Below are 15765 nucleotides of genomic sequence, written 5' to 3' on the forward strand. Positions count from 1 at the left end.
AGTGAGCCTCGTTTCCCAATGGCGGAAGCGCTCCTGTAATTGGTGCAATGCCTGTGCCGCCTGATTTAATAAACATTCTGGCAACAGGTGTGGGAAAGTCTCTTTTACAACCATCACTGCAGCCAATAAGCTGCAGAAGATACTGGGAACTTGGTGAGAGTAAATCCCTTTACTTCTTGAGCTGAATGCTCTGTACACTTGGGAACCATGAAGTTTCTTGTGATATCTACCTTGCCATATGAAGTTTCAACAGACTATAAGAATATAACTTCCATATTGAACGGGGATTCCAGGAGAGGTTAGCAGAGACTCTGTGGGCTCACTAGCAGAGGGTTAACAATGGAGAGACATCAAAAGACATTAACCTGAATGTTCTTCCACTCAAGTGGAAGTACCATAGAATAATGCAAGGGCTGCAGCCCAGGGGAACCAGTTTTCTCAGTCTGGACTTCAGGTGGGCTGTGACCAAGCAACAAATCACCTGAGGATGGACATGAAGTTGCTGAGGGGGGAACCTCAGAGAGGAGTCTGGATCTTCATAAAAGGACAAGTTCTGCCCTTAGAAAGGTGCTCTCTCACTGACCAGAACAAAAACACAAGATTGGGTAATATAGATGGAGGAGAGGAAGGTTCCGGGCCCCTGAAAAGACTGACCAACATCCACAGAGAGCTCTCAAAAGGGTAAGGACACTGGAGACAGGGTTTTGTTATTTTTATTATTTTTCCATAGATCTCTGTATTTCTTGTGCTGTGTCTATGAGTAAAGTGTGACTAGTTTACAAATTCCTTTTCAAAGTCTGTGTCCCTTATTTTAACTGTCACAATTTCCATGCATGAAATAATAATCTAGAGCACCCACAACTTCAATGGAACACTGGGGAACATGCAATTGCTACTGGGGAGGATTGGGAGGGTCAGCACTAGTTTTGGAGCCAAGGCAGTTACACTGAAGAGTCCCAGCGCTAAGGGGGTGTGTTTGTGTGCGCACGCGCACTTGAGAGTGTATCTGGAAGCTCTGAGCTTGAAATAGTGACTAGACTCCGGGATCGAACCGTTGGGCCTATTACAGAGCATGATAAGCATCCACAAGGGGAAGCTCAGCCAGGATTGTAAGGACGTCTCTCCTTTTCAGGTTTTAGTATCAGAATAGTATAAGACTAAGCCTAAAGCAGGATTAACAGCAAAGTCAGCTCCACATTTCTATTTAGGCTTTCAACAAGCATCTTCTCAATATCATTCTCTTATGTATCTAAACTTAACTTGAACAAACCATTGCTATGGGTAAAACACTTCAGTTTCTACACCCATTGTCTCTTTGATATGTCTGCTGAGATTTTGAACAAAAGTACCAGCACCCTGGAGTCGCCTGACACGTAGGAAGTGATCATCATAGACGACCCCTTGAGGTCTAGGATGATCTCTTTCAGAGGTTTTATTTTTCACGGGTCCTTTGGTGACTGAAGATTCTGATTCTTGAGACACAGGCTCATTGGCAGACATTGGAGGCGGTGTTGGAAGACAGGGTTGGGCCGAAATTGCTGCGTGACTGTTGTCTTTCCTTTTCTGGCATTTTTCTGCGACCAGGGAAGGTGATTTTCCTCCAAAATCCCTTTCTGACAAGTCTTTGCCAGTTATCCCTATCCTGGGCTGCTGTCTCCTACTGTGCGGTGTCAATGCCATTTCTCTTGATGTTTATCTTGAGGGTATCTTTAAAGCATTTCTTTGGGCCTCATTGTTTCTTTCTCCTTTGGCGAGCTGGGCATACAGCAGTTATACATCAGGCATGCGCACACAGTGCCCACTCCACCTCAGCTGGTGTTGGATAATCAGGGCCTCAACACTGAAGATGTTGGCCTCAGTGAGGACACTGACATTAATGCGATGATTCTCCCACTTTATGTTGAGGATCTTCCATAGAAAGTGCTGGTGCTGACAGTCCAGGTTTTTCAGGTGTTTTCTGTAGGTCACCCAAGTCTCACAGCCTTGGAGAGTTGGGATTACCACCACTTTGTAAACTAACAGTTTAGTATGTGTTCTGATGTTGTGATTGTTGAACACCCGTTGAGACAGTCTGCCAAAGGTAAAGTTGGCACTGCGAATTCTGTGCTGAATTTCGACATCTCTGTCTGCCCTCCATGACAGATGGCTGCTAAAACAGGCAAAATATTCTACATTTTCCAATTCTTCTTTGTCGATACAGATCTTCCTTGTTGGGTCTGGTGATTGACCGGGGACTGTCTGGTGGAGAAGTTATTTTTTGCCGATGTTCAGAGTTAGCCCTAGGCTTTGCTAAGCTTCAGAGAAGCAATTAAAGTCTGTTTGAAGATCCTCCTTTGAGTGTGCAACTACCGCACAATCTTACCGCAATCTCACCTTACTGCCCTGGGTGACCCTACCAGGAGTACAGGACTCCAGACAGCATCTCTCTTAAGATCTTAAGTATATGCAAGCTTCTCCACCACATCAAGGTGACAGCACAAGGAGAAGACGTAGTGATAGGAAACAACTGACTAGCTGGAGAGGACTTTCTTGGTTAGATCTGAAGCAGTTCTCACAAGTGAAAAGCTTCATATCCTACACCTCCTAGTTATCTATTCTCTTACTCCTATTTTTCAAGGAACTCGAACGTATTTCAAAAGTACCTGACACTAAGCAACACATGAAACATATTCACTATTTCACATTACAACTTACAATTATAAAAATTAAGACCTAAATTTAGCCATTTCCATCCTCTTAAAATCACCACTAGAGTATAATACGACAATCCTCCTATAATGCTATCATTTCAAGAGGATCAATAAATTGAAAAGTATACCAAAGATTAACTACTGGGGATCCTTAGTATAATATTTTATCATTTGCATGGTTAAAGCTCAGGCTAATGGTAAATACACTAATTTACAAATTAAGGCGTTGGTCCTACGAAGACTTATGTGCATAATTATTTCTATTGCCTACTCAATAGAAATGAAAAGTTATGAAAAGTTAAACATGCTTAAATATTTGCAGAATTGAGGCTCTAGTATCTATCAGAACACTTTCTCAACTACACAGGTTTCTAAAACAGACTAACACATGTTGAATTTTTGCCTTGTAAATTACATCCCTCTATGGTCAAACAATCTTATTGCAGCTAAAACTGTTTATTATGACTAGCCATGCAAGTTGGTCAAGTTTTGGTGCCAAAAGCTAATGACATGACTGTTTCAGTCAATACTGATTGTCTCTTGTTTATTTTCTTCTCCCTTTTTGTTACTCATTAGCTTCTGCCATCTTCAAAGCAAATTTCGGGGATTTCTTTTGAGCCAGGGCAACTAATACGTACTTGGAGCTGCAGAAGCACCATAGAATCCTGCAATTTCTATAGTCCTCCAAAGCATCTGACAGCAGTGCAAGAGACCCTGAAATGTGCGTTTGCTCCAAATGCAGCGGCCAGCTGCACAACTAGGCAGAAGGAGAGTTTCCTCAGGGAAAACAACATTTGGAGGCCGCAAGGGAAAATGGGGAGGTGCACACAAGCTGATCTCAGCCCTTAGGAGTATAATACAATTACATACAGTACAGTCAAATATTACAATTTACATCTGAAGCTACAAAACTATTAATGTTACAGATACAAAAGTCGGGATAGTAACAGATATGGCTCAGTTAGTAATTAATTGATCTTAAAATATGTATTTTATATTACTGGGTATACTGATAAATGCTTTTCTTTATGATATATACATTTCGGAATATTTTCTGTTTTTGTGAAAATAACTAACTATGATTTTTGTTCAATTAAATTTAACCATATCATTGCATTAATAAGTATTTTTCCCCTTTTCTTATTTTTAATTTTCTTATTTTTAAATAAGGAGTTTACTTGGTTTGGGAAAAAAAAACCTGAATAATTTCACACTGAAAATTTGATTCTTTGTGAACTGTACTATGTGTGTCATGCAAATGTGCAATGTTCCGATTGCCCATTCTGTTAGCTTTTTTGAGTGCTGCTGCACATTGAGCAGATATTTTCATATGTGCAATATTCTGATTGCCTACTGAAATAAATATGCATTTATGTAAATGAATAAAAGAAAACCGTTTTTATTTCAATACACAGCTCTCCAGAAATAGTTATGGATACCTGGTTACTCAAAAAGGTTTGTACCCATATTTTCAAACACTTGGGATGCTTTAATTTCTAAATCAAATTTCAAATATGTCTATTGTGTATCACACTGAGGACCAATTCCGTGGAATGTCTGAAGTTCTAAAATAAGCAGTTTGAGTTATTCATTTTACTTTGTTTTTCATATGAAAAGCCTCAGAAAAGTTCAGAAAACTAAACAATTGAACAGAATTTTATCCAAAGTTCCCATAAAATTCACATTGTGGCTTCAAACAAATATGAATATCATCAGCCTGAGGAAAATTGTTGTAGAAAGTTGCAAGCACTAGAAACAGGCTCCATAAGTGTCTTTTAAAATACAACCTACAACCCTTCTATGGTGATATGAAACTGAAAATGTGTAAGTTGGATTTAAAATGAGATCTCCCACAGGAAATAGTGATCTTGTTAGTTTGTTGCTTTAGGTATTATAATCCTGATTTTCAAACAATGGAGGAGGAGGAGGAGAAGCTATTATTTTTCTACTTGAAGCTCAGATCCATCATTATGTACTCTACATACACCCATAAAAGGCAAACTTTTTCTTGGCGAATACTACAGATATTCACACTCACAGAACAACAGACTGCAGTTAAGTACATGCACTCTCACTGTTAAACAGTGAGAGATGAGGTTACTCACTATCAGTAGAAGCACAAGTGACACTTTACTCCATATGAAAAATTACTTCTCAAAAATGCAGAATTTAAACTGGAAGATGTTGTATAAAATATTTAATGTTACCTTTAAGAAATTAAGTAAGTTAACACTTATTCATAGCACACACACTTGGAAAAAATATTTTAAATTAAGTCTGAATGGCAAGATTTAATAAGCTGCTTCAGTTTGTCTTCAAGATAGGTGCCTTCTGGCTGCAGGCATTTGAAAGCTGTTTTACTACTGGTTAAGGCTGTAGAAAGCAGTGAAATGAAATATCCATTTAACTGCTGGCTTTTTACAGCATACGTACTTTACAACAAAGGGATTAGAGACTAAGGCGGCCGCTTGACAGCGAAAGCTCTTCTTTTAGAATTTTGTCATATTAAATATACCAGTTCCTAAACAAAATGTATGGAAGTTGAAATTTGAAATGTAAAACTAACAAAAGCAAATAAATTTTAAAGACAGATAAAAAGTCTGTCTTTTCACTGAGCATCTATTGTTACAATATTGAAACACAACAATCCTTTTCACACAATGATCTCAGATTTCTAACACCAAGGCACAACAGTAGGTAGACAGATTATCAATGTTAACTCAAGGACTATAAATCAGTCTCACCTGACCATTATGTCTTCATATTGCAGTGGTCTCAAACCAGTGTGCGTTGTTGTCCACTCTAATACAATCCACAGATTTTTGAGGGGGGTGAGGGGTGGGGACAACTGCCTCCCTTCACTTTAAATTTCCTTTATTAGTTTCTCTCATTTACAGCAATACATTTTTAAAAATGTATTTCACATGATAAACTCTAAAGGAAGTCTTAAGACGCTTTCTTGTGGCGCTCAACGTTCTTTTTAGTCTCTTATCTGTTGAACAGTACGTATATATATGTGTGTGTATATATATATATATATATATATATATATATAGTCACACAAGCATCTTTAACAGAGTTTCACTTCTTGAAATCATGCTTATACAGCACCTGCACTAAGAAGTACTGACCAATAATAAAAGAATTACAACCTGAGCACTGTCAAAACAAAACTAATTCCCTAACTTAAAAAGTAAAAAAACAAGGTCATTTTCCAAATCATATTTGGGAGATTTCAATTAAATAAAAAAGTTCTTAAGATATGTTGCTTACTTTCTGTTGTTGATGCTGTTATAATTATTTGATAGAGATGGAGAGATCTTTGGTAAAGTTGAAAAATTGGATGCACCTGGGGACCTTTAAAAATATGAAAATGTTAAATTAGATAAAAATGCTGAGGTATTAAAATTAATCATGAAAAAGAAAAAGCTAACAGATGAACAATGTATGTAAATAAGTATGAAAAAATAAAGTTCTTATGAGCAGAGCACTAAATATTCAGGACAATGGTTCCCATCTTCAAAATGCATCTTCTTAAAATTAAAATGGATTATTTCATAACACTCCATGTCAAACTTTCATATCGCACTGCATATCACAAAAGTTACTAAAGTAAGCCAAACATCTCCTACAGAAAAAGAATGCCAAAAAGTTTATCGGCCTTTTCGAAGGCAACAAAATAAAGCAGATGCATTTTTCTTCCAAAAATTGGAACATTAAATCTTTTGCAGGCTTTATTAATTTCTAAATTTTAAAATGGCTTGAGATGAGATATGAAAGTGTCATTTGTAACTAAAACAAGAATACATGTTTTTAAAAGATAAGTATTCCCAAATTAGTGTAAATTCAGCCATTTAAAAGCAACATTATACCACTTTTCAAGAGCTTCTCTTTTAAATGACTAATGGACTTTAGCAGAAATTGTTGGAGACGCAAAACATTAGGAAATATTTCATGTATACTCAACGCCAAGTCAAATCAGAGCATTATAGTCTTTGCACATTATCTAAACTATGCATCCTTTTAAAAACTCTAAATTTGGAGTTGTTGAATGTTTTCAATAAAGGAGACCCCTTGAGTTGTAACAATTACATGTAATTAATATACAGCATAATCTTGCTGTTTTTCCTTAGTTAAGCATATAGGCCCAACACAAAAAACACTGAAAAATATGGAAAAACCCTAACTGACTGAACTGGCCCCCAAGTGACCTAAGACTGTTTAGTACTATGGCATGCAAAAGTCAGGCAGAAGTAGTAACAAATATTACATGTTCAGATGTTCTGTGCTTTCAAAAACAAAATGGCTCACAGCAGATACAGATTCTGTTCCGAGAACTCTCCATGAGAGATTTGACACTTATTTAAAAATATTTAATAAACAACTAAATCCTAGTGCTTCCAAGCAATAAAAGCATAAGATATGGCCATTGGGAAAAGAAAATTACTTTGATTGTGAAAACCCCTTTGGCCTTACCCACAAAAGCTTATGCTCCAATACATCTGTTAGTCTATAAGGTGCCACAGGACTCTTTGCCGCTTTTACAGATCCAGACTAACACAGCTACCCCTCTGATACTTGATATTATGTTTTCTTCCTAGGTTATAATTTAAAATCACCCTCTCTTCCTTGGACCATAAGAACAGCCCATGCTGGGTCCGACCAATGGTCCATCCAGCCCAGAACCCTGTTTGACAGAAGCCAGTGACCGAGGCGTCAGAACGAATGAACAGAACAGGTCAATTCTGAGTTGTCCAGTACCAAATTCCTGTAGTCAGATGCTAATGGACGCCTGGAGCCTGGGGTTATGTTCCTGACCATCTTGGCTAATAGCCATTGATAGATAAGTTCATGGAGGATAGGTCCAATTCCTTTTTGAACCCACTTAGATTTTTGGCCTTCACAATATCACACAATGCACAGTCAACCTGTGGAACCTGTTGCCACGGGAAGTTCTTCCTTATGTTTGTTTTAAAACTGCGGTCAATTAATTCCATTAGGCAACCTCTGGTCATGTGTTATGTGAAGGGATAAATAATACTTCCTTATTCACTTTCTCCATACTGTTCATGATTTTACAGACCTCTCTCATATCCCCCTTACTCATCTCTTTTTTAATCTGAACAGTCCCAGTCTTTTTACTCTCTCCTCATATGGAAACTATACCTTATCCCTAATCATTTTCATTGCCCTTCTCTGTACCTTTTCCAATTCTAATACATCTTTTTTGAGATAAGGTGACCAGAACTGCACACAGCATTCAAGGTGGGGGCCTAACATGAATTTATACAGCAGCATTATGGTATTTTTGGTTTTATCATCTATCCCTTACCTAATGGTTCCTAAGATTGTTCACTTTTTTGACTGCTGCAGCACATTGAGCAGATATTTTCAGAGAACTATCCATGATAACGCCAAGATCTCTTTCTTGAGTGATAGTTAATTTAGACCCTATCATTTTGTATGTACAGTTGGATTGTTTTCCAATGTGCATTTTGCTGCCCTGATCAACACTGAATATTATCTGCCATTTTGTCACCAGCCTCCCAGTGTAGTGAGATTCCTTTGTAATTATTCACAGCTGCTTTGGATTTAACTATTTTGAATAATTTTGTATCCTATTCACATTTTGCCACTTCACCCCTTTTCCAGAAAATTTATGAATATGTTAAACAGCACAGATTTCAGTACAGATCTTTGGGAGACCCCACTATTTACCTCTCTCCATTGTGAAAACTGACATTACCACCATAAAAAGCAATAAATAAATACACAGATTACATGTACAGGAAAGTTATAAAATATTATGAAGTCATCTTCTCATTGACCATTTAAGCTCAAGTTAAATCAAAAGTGAAACTGTTTACACTCCATTTTCTTGAGATCAAGTATTTTAAAGGGAACTTAAAGACAAAGGTAAGCTGGAACAATTAAGTTGTTTATTTTCTAATTAAATTTTCAAACAAAAAATTGTAATGTGTATGACATTTGACCACATAAATACTATTTTGTTTTTAATAAAGAGAAGCAATCTGTTACAGCTAATATTTACCAAATAGTCAAAGTAACCCCACTCAGTTTTACTATTAACAGGCATTTCCCCCCGAAGATAAATAGAATAAGTAAATTTTGATTCTAAATAAGGTAGCAATCAGAAAGTTTTTATATTTAGGGAAATGTTGTCCATATTCTAAATATCTGTATAAAAACACGCATTTGCTATGAAATAATGTGACAGCTTAATATGACACCTTAGTAAGTCAGTCTTACTGCTCTACGGCAGGCAGCTAGCTAAAACATTGTTAGAGCTGTATACATTCTTGCTGACACTGATAAGCTTGGGTACTAAGAAAAACAGAAGGCAGTCATGGCACTTACAGCATTCAATAAATAAACTACTTTTTCACAAACACTGTAAAACAATAACTGGAGAATGATTTCATTTTCATTTTTCAAAAAGAGTATCAAACAAACAATGGAAAGTACAAAAACATCAATCTTAAGGTAACAGATAAGAGTGTTCACAGGTCATTCTTATTTTTCACTTTTAATTTTCACTTTTTAAAATAAAAGGTCCTATAGGAATGGTAAAACAGGTCTACTAACAAATACAGTAAGCATGTCAAACATTTGCTGTGACAAAATACGTTAAGGATGACAGTGGTACAAAAACTCAACTCCCCCATTTTAACTATAATATAGATTCCAACACTAAAGGCATTTTCTACATAGTGCAGTCATTTGAAAATATGGCACACAATAAATTTTGGCTGCTTGTTTTAAAGCATATGTTTGTAAATGTTTGACTAAAGAATATGCACTTAGACCCTGCAGCGATAAGTAGGGGATTGAGAAAAAGAAAAGAAGGAATTTGCTTTGGTTTTAAATCAGGGCATCTTTTAATGTGCTATAGTAACATTCACATTTTCTGTAAAACATTATAATAGCAACTCCCTTAAAAGATATCTGACAATAGTCAAGGTAGTTTACTATTTAAGTCAATGCAGCAATTCTCTGATATAAGAACAGAAAACCAATTATTAAACTTTATTCATACTCAACTGAATTGTGAAACTTTAGCTGTTACAGAATGAAATATTTACTATGGATATATTCAAGAACATACTGAGCAATGTGAAATGGATGGCATTATAATCTTTATTTTAGAAAAGAGAATGCTATTCATTTCAACAACAAAAGGAAATCATATTGTCCTTACCTACATCAGCCTCATGTCTGTGATATCTGTTTATTATTTGAGCTGGAAAGTAGCTCTGAATATTAAATACTGATTAGTTCTGTATTCTTAAGATGACAATAATGATTAAAATAAATTGGATACTGGATAGTGTTACTTTCATTTTAAACAATGTGTTCTATTTAATTTTATCATTTGACTTTGTCTGATCAAATAATATGCATTCAAAGTCATATGAACATTTGGTCAGTCAACTGGCTAAACAGCTATTTCTAATTTGAATTAAGTTCTGGAGCTTCCCAACTCACTGAATTTGTTGCAAGCCACTAGTCTCCTTAAAAGTATTGAACATCATTTAGGATAGGATTTTAGAGCTTATAGATTCTGTGTCTGTCATAAATATAAAGGGAACGGTAAACACCTTTAAAATCCCTCCTGACCAGAGGAAAAACCCTTTCACCTCTAAAGGGTTAAGAAGCTAGGATAACCTCACTGGCACCTGACCAAAATGACCAATGAGGAGACAAGATACTTTCAAAAGCTGGAGGGAGGGAGAAACAAATACTCTCTCTCTGTCTGTGTGATGCTTTTGCCAGGGACAGAACAGGAATGGAGTCTTAGAACTTAGTAAGTAATCTAGCTAGATATGCATTAGATTCTGATTTCTTTAAATGGCTGAGAAAATAAGCTGTGCTGAATGGAATGTATATTTCTGTTTTTGTGTCTTTTTGTAACTTAAGGTTTAGCCTAGAGGGATTTTCTATGTTTTGAATCTGATTACCCTGTAAGGTATTTACCATCCTGATTTTACAGAGGTGATTCTTTTCATTTTTTCTTCTATTAAAATTCTTCTTTTAAGAACCTGATTGTTTTTTCATTGTTCTTAAGATCCAAAGGTTTGGGTCTGTGTTCACCTATGCAAATTGGTGAGGATTTTTATCAAGCCTTCCCCAGAAAAGAGGCTGTAGGGTTTGGGGATGGAGAAGAGACGTTTCCAGGCGGGCTATTTCCCAATTATATATTTGTTAGATGCTTGGTGGTGGCAGCAAAAAAGTCCAAGGGCAAAAGGTAAAATAGTTTGTACCTTGGGGAAGTTTTAACCTAAGCTGGTAAAAATAAGCTTAGGCGGTTTTCATGTAGGTCCCCACATCTGTATCCTAGAGTTCAGAGTGGGGAAGGAACCTATAGATTCTGTTTCAGACATCATTTTAAAAGATTATCCCAAGTAGCTATTTAGAGCTTACTGACTTTTTGGGTTTTGCCTGGCAATTGGTCTCCTCACTAGAGAAAACAGTAAGAACAAGGACAGCTTGCTTACACTTTTTTTGCGGAGGAGGGGAGGATATTTTATTCATTCATATTTTGGGTCCTTAACAAAAAGACATTACAGTTACATTGTTTTGACACAGTTACATGTCTCAATACTGAATTAACAATATTAAGCAGAATATTGTATATTTAACATGTTTTGTTAATCATTAACATTTCCTTTTTCAAAATTATTTAAACACAGGCTTATAGTGCATGCGCGCACACAGAGTACATATACATAACCATTCATATTAGCTTTCTGTCTTCTGGGGGAGTGCGGGAAAGCAGTCTCAAAAGAACAGGAAGACAGAGAAGCTCTGAAGGGAAGGGGGAATTAAATTTATTATACTCCATGTATAATCTTTGTGACTATCCTACAAGTATAGGATTACAGTGTCTATATCAAAGCCACTCAATGATTTCAGTTTATTTCTAGTGTAGCAGCTACATGTGTTTGTTTTAAGGGTTGTTCATCACTAAATAAAATTCTTCCACTAATCAGAAAGAGATTTACCCCAACAACTAAAAAACTCTCTTATTCAGCCTGGATTTGAAAACGCTATTTTTTTTTATTATTATTATTGATAGTACAGAGCTCTGCTTTTCTTGGTCTGGTCAAGTGCCTCACATACACCCAGCTAAGTGCACTTTTAAGTATCAGGTGATATTTCATGGGTGCTGGAATTTTGGGATATGAATTAGCACACAATTTTATAACAAAATCAGCTTCACCAGTTTCTGCTCTATCTGTATCCATGATGGATTTGCTCTATTAGCAATTCATTCCAGTACAGGTCTAATTTGTGCCACCGTATAATCTCTCTTCAAGTCTGGTAGTGCCGGGCCTCTCATCTCAACTGGACATTCCAGCTATTCCATTTTGATTCTTGGTTTCTGATTTGATCTCACAAATATTTGAATAACTTTTTAAAATTTCTTGAAGACTTTTTGGGAGGTGTAAAGGGAATCACGGAAAAAGGATATGGCAGGTTATTCATTTTAAGTATATGAATTCAACTATGCAACTAGGTAATAATGCCCTCCTTTCTAGGTCATTGTAAATAATTTTCATTAATGCCTCAATATTTAATTTAAACAGCTCCCCCCTTTAGGTGTTAAAATAAGATACTTAGGCATTAAAGTATTATCCACTATCTTCAGTGGGCATTTATAAATTTATCAGTATATTTTGATGCAGAGGCACAGTATCTCTGTTTCAGAGTAGTCTGGTCAGGAATCAGGATGTAGATGAAAGTCTTCAATTATTTCTTGTAATAATCGGCCAACTTTTATTTAGATCTTGTATAAAAAGCATAAGGTCATTAGCATAAAATGAAACTTTGTTTTCTATTCCTAATACACTTATTCTCTGAATTTCTTCAGTGTCTCTGATTTTTCTTCACTAATGGTTTGATAATTAAACCAAATTAGTAAGGGTTATAAGGAGCACCCTTTTCTTATTCCTCTGTATAACAGTATGAGCTCAGTCTTTGAGACATTTCCCCAAATACATGCTTTAGGATTTTTGTAGATTACTTTCAGAAGTGGATTAAAGTGTTCCCCAAAGTGTTCTAAATAAAAATGGGCATTCTACTAAGTCAAAAGTCTCTTCTGCATCCATAGCTAAAAATGCAGTTGTTTTTATTACCGCTCTTAGAATCCTGTAACATAGGTAGGAGTTTTTTTTATGTTAAGAAGCTTCTTCCTTTTAGAAAACCAGCTTGGCTTTGGTGCACTAATTTAGGCATTATTGTCTCTAATCTGGATGCTAGTAGTGTAGTTTAAATCTTACTATCTATATTTATTAAAGAGATGAGCCTATATGATGCTGGATCTGACAAATCCTTATATGGTTTAGGTATCAAAACTGTATGTTTGATAGAAGTTATTTATTAAGCACTCTGTTACCCAAGAAGGCTGAAATACATTAGCTAACAATGGAGATACCTGTGTTTTTAAACATTTTATAGAATTCAGAGTGGATCCATCTGCAGCAGGACTTTTCTCTAATTTTAGTAATGAGATTGTGTTGTTGGGCCATCTACTACTCATTATATGAAAGCCTGGGCCTTTTAAAACCCTGCAATATACTACTTCTTAATTCTTCCATTTTTACATATTTGCTAGTATAGATCTTCCTGAAATATTCTGTTACTATTTTGTTAATCCCTTTGTTTGTTTTTTGGAGTATTCCACTTTTGTCCTTAACAAAGGGTACGGTTGTTCCGGGTTTTCTGTAGGAAATCAGTCTGGCTTGTAATTTGCTAGATTTGTTTCCCCTTTAAAAAAAACCCTTTGTTCAGCAAGTAAGAGAGCTGTCTGTTTTTCACCCCCCCATCAGTGCTTCTAATGCTTTTTTGTCATCCATCTCTTGAAGCAAGTCTGCGTTAACAGTCAAATAATATTGCTTCTTCAAACTGTAAATTTATTTCTCTAAGTCTACCTGTTCTTTTGTCTTTTCTTCCACCATGACAATTACATGAGATAATACATCCCCTCATTACTGCTTTAAAGGCCGCCTCTAACTAGTTTCAGGGAATATTTCCTGTAAGGGATTATCTTAAAATATAATAATCAATATGGTTTTCTATATTATTCATAAAGCCTTTGTCTTTTAACAATATATTACTAAATCTCAAACTTCTGTCTCTTATTCCTGAATTACACTTCATTTTCATGAAGATAAATGTATGGTGCGAGATACGATTTAATACAATTCTAACATTGAAATTTCATGTAAAAACTTTTGCTATATTAGGACAGATCTAATTTTTATATATTTTGGCAATTTCAGAGTAAAAGTGAAGTCCTTCCCATTTGAGGGTAGGAACCTCAGATATCTATCATGTCCTATTCTTTATATGTTGACTCCAGTATTTGAGCTTTTTTACACGGCGTTTCTCACCTAACTGGTAATCTACCTGACATGAGGTGAAGAAAACAGTTAAAGTCATCTGCAGCTATTACCCATTAATTCTGAACTGTTGTAATCATTCAAAAAATATTAAACAATGAGCTATTCTCATTTGGGGCACAGATGTTACATATTGTAACCCTCTACACATCCCTGCACCAAAACTCACCTGTCCTCTGGATCAGTTTTGATACTTTCACATTCCCTTGCACTTGCTTACTTAGTAGTGTAAACACTCTTTTGTTTCAGGGACTGTAAGACATTCCATATACATGAGAGGCCCATTCCCTTTTAAGTTTGATTTCTTCTTTTGTTTTGAGTTAGTTTATTGAAGCATTGCCACTACTACCTTCTGCTTTTTCAAAAGCAGAAAGTACCATTTTTACATGTTTAGTGTTTTAGTCCCCTAAACACTCCCGGAGCACCAGACTGTTCCCGTTTCTTTTTTATCCATTTAAAATATTTTCTGGTATTCTTAATATTTACAGACTTTCCTAATATTCATCCCTGTGCTATTATTTGTTGAAAATTCCTTAACTTCACTTCTTGACTCCTTTTCCCATTTACATGGGGTCTGAGGTGCCCAGGATTCTTCACCATGTCTTCCTGTTCATGGCACGAATCCATAGGTGTTGGAGTTCCAGTCCTTTTACCTTCAAACTTCTCTTAACATTGTATCTTCCACTGACTTTCCATTGTATCTTCGATCTTCTGTCCTTTTTTGCTGTACTCTTCCTTCCATGCTTTCTTTGCTGATTGTTCTTCTCTCATTCTTATCACATGTCCAGCCCACCTCAAATGTGCACTTCATCTTCTCCCTAATTTCTTTCATGCACACTCATCTACCCTCTGCTTGCCTGCCATTCTACTCAGAATATTGTTTTCTACTACCTGCATCTTCTTTTTCTTCCATCTCCATAAGACTCACCATTTCAAAACCATTGAGTAGGCAGGGACAGACACATGCAGTATACACTTTTCCTTTCAGTTTGTTACTTAACTATCTGTCCCGCAGTATTCCTGTCATCTTTTTCACGTCATCCGTGCACATTGTTTTCTTATTTTCAGTTCTCCAGATCTCCCTCTGATGGCACTACGTGTACTTCCCAAGTATACAAAATTCTTTCTTCTGCTTCAGCTTCTCTCTTGAAACTTCAAACTATAGCTCTTCTTCCACATTCCCTATTTGCATGGCTTCCGTTATCTTTGTGTTTATCTTTAAACCATGGTCTTCAACCACAGACGAACCTCATTTGAAACTCTGGCTGCTAAAGTTAGAGAGAACCTCAGTAGGATTCAATAGGTAGAGTCTTGAATTATCACACATGACAGGCAGAGAGAAATGGCAAAGCAACATCCTCTTATCTTGTAATTCCAGACAAAATCAATATAAACCGGGGGGAAATCTGCCCCCCAAAATTAAAAATTCTGCGCACAAGATGTTAAAAATCTGCAAAATTCTGCAAATGTTATTTGTCAAAATAATACTATATAATCAAACCAGTTTCAATTATTTTGGTAATTTATTTCAAAATACCTGTCAGCAAGTATGTCTGTAACAATACAGACACACGAAATTTCCCCAGGAGAAGAGAGAGTTAAAGAAACTGCTATAAGAGCCCAGACAGTCACACCCCTTCTCCCCCACAGAC

At 36.1% G+C, this 15765-nt stretch overlaps 1 protein-coding gene across 14 annotated transcripts in view; it reads right to left on the reverse strand.

Annotated features, from left to right (window-relative positions):
• The window catches only part of USP15 (ubiquitin specific peptidase 15), a 140458-nt gene that overhangs the window by 53409 nt on the left and 71284 nt on the right, over positions 1 to 15765 (reverse strand). For 12 of the 14 annotated variants that reach the window (XR_013347929.1, XR_013347926.1, XR_013347927.1 and 9 more), the window contains one exon: positions 5964 to 6047. The exons of the other annotated variants lie outside the window; for them this stretch is intronic. Coding sequence is in view for 7 of the 12 variants with exons in the window: in XM_077833639.1 (XP_077689765.1) it covers positions 5964 to 6047 (84 nt within the window). In the remaining 5 variants the exon portion in view is untranslated. Of the gene's footprint in view, positions 1 to 5963; positions 6048 to 15765 lie in introns of those variants that run through there. 14 annotated transcript variants of the gene reach the window in all.

This window comes from Eretmochelys imbricata, chromosome 1 (assembly GCF_965152235.1).
Source record: "Eretmochelys imbricata isolate rEreImb1 chromosome 1, rEreImb1.hap1, whole genome shotgun sequence".
Classification (NCBI taxonomy): domain Eukaryota; kingdom Metazoa; phylum Chordata; order Testudines; family Cheloniidae; genus Eretmochelys; species Eretmochelys imbricata.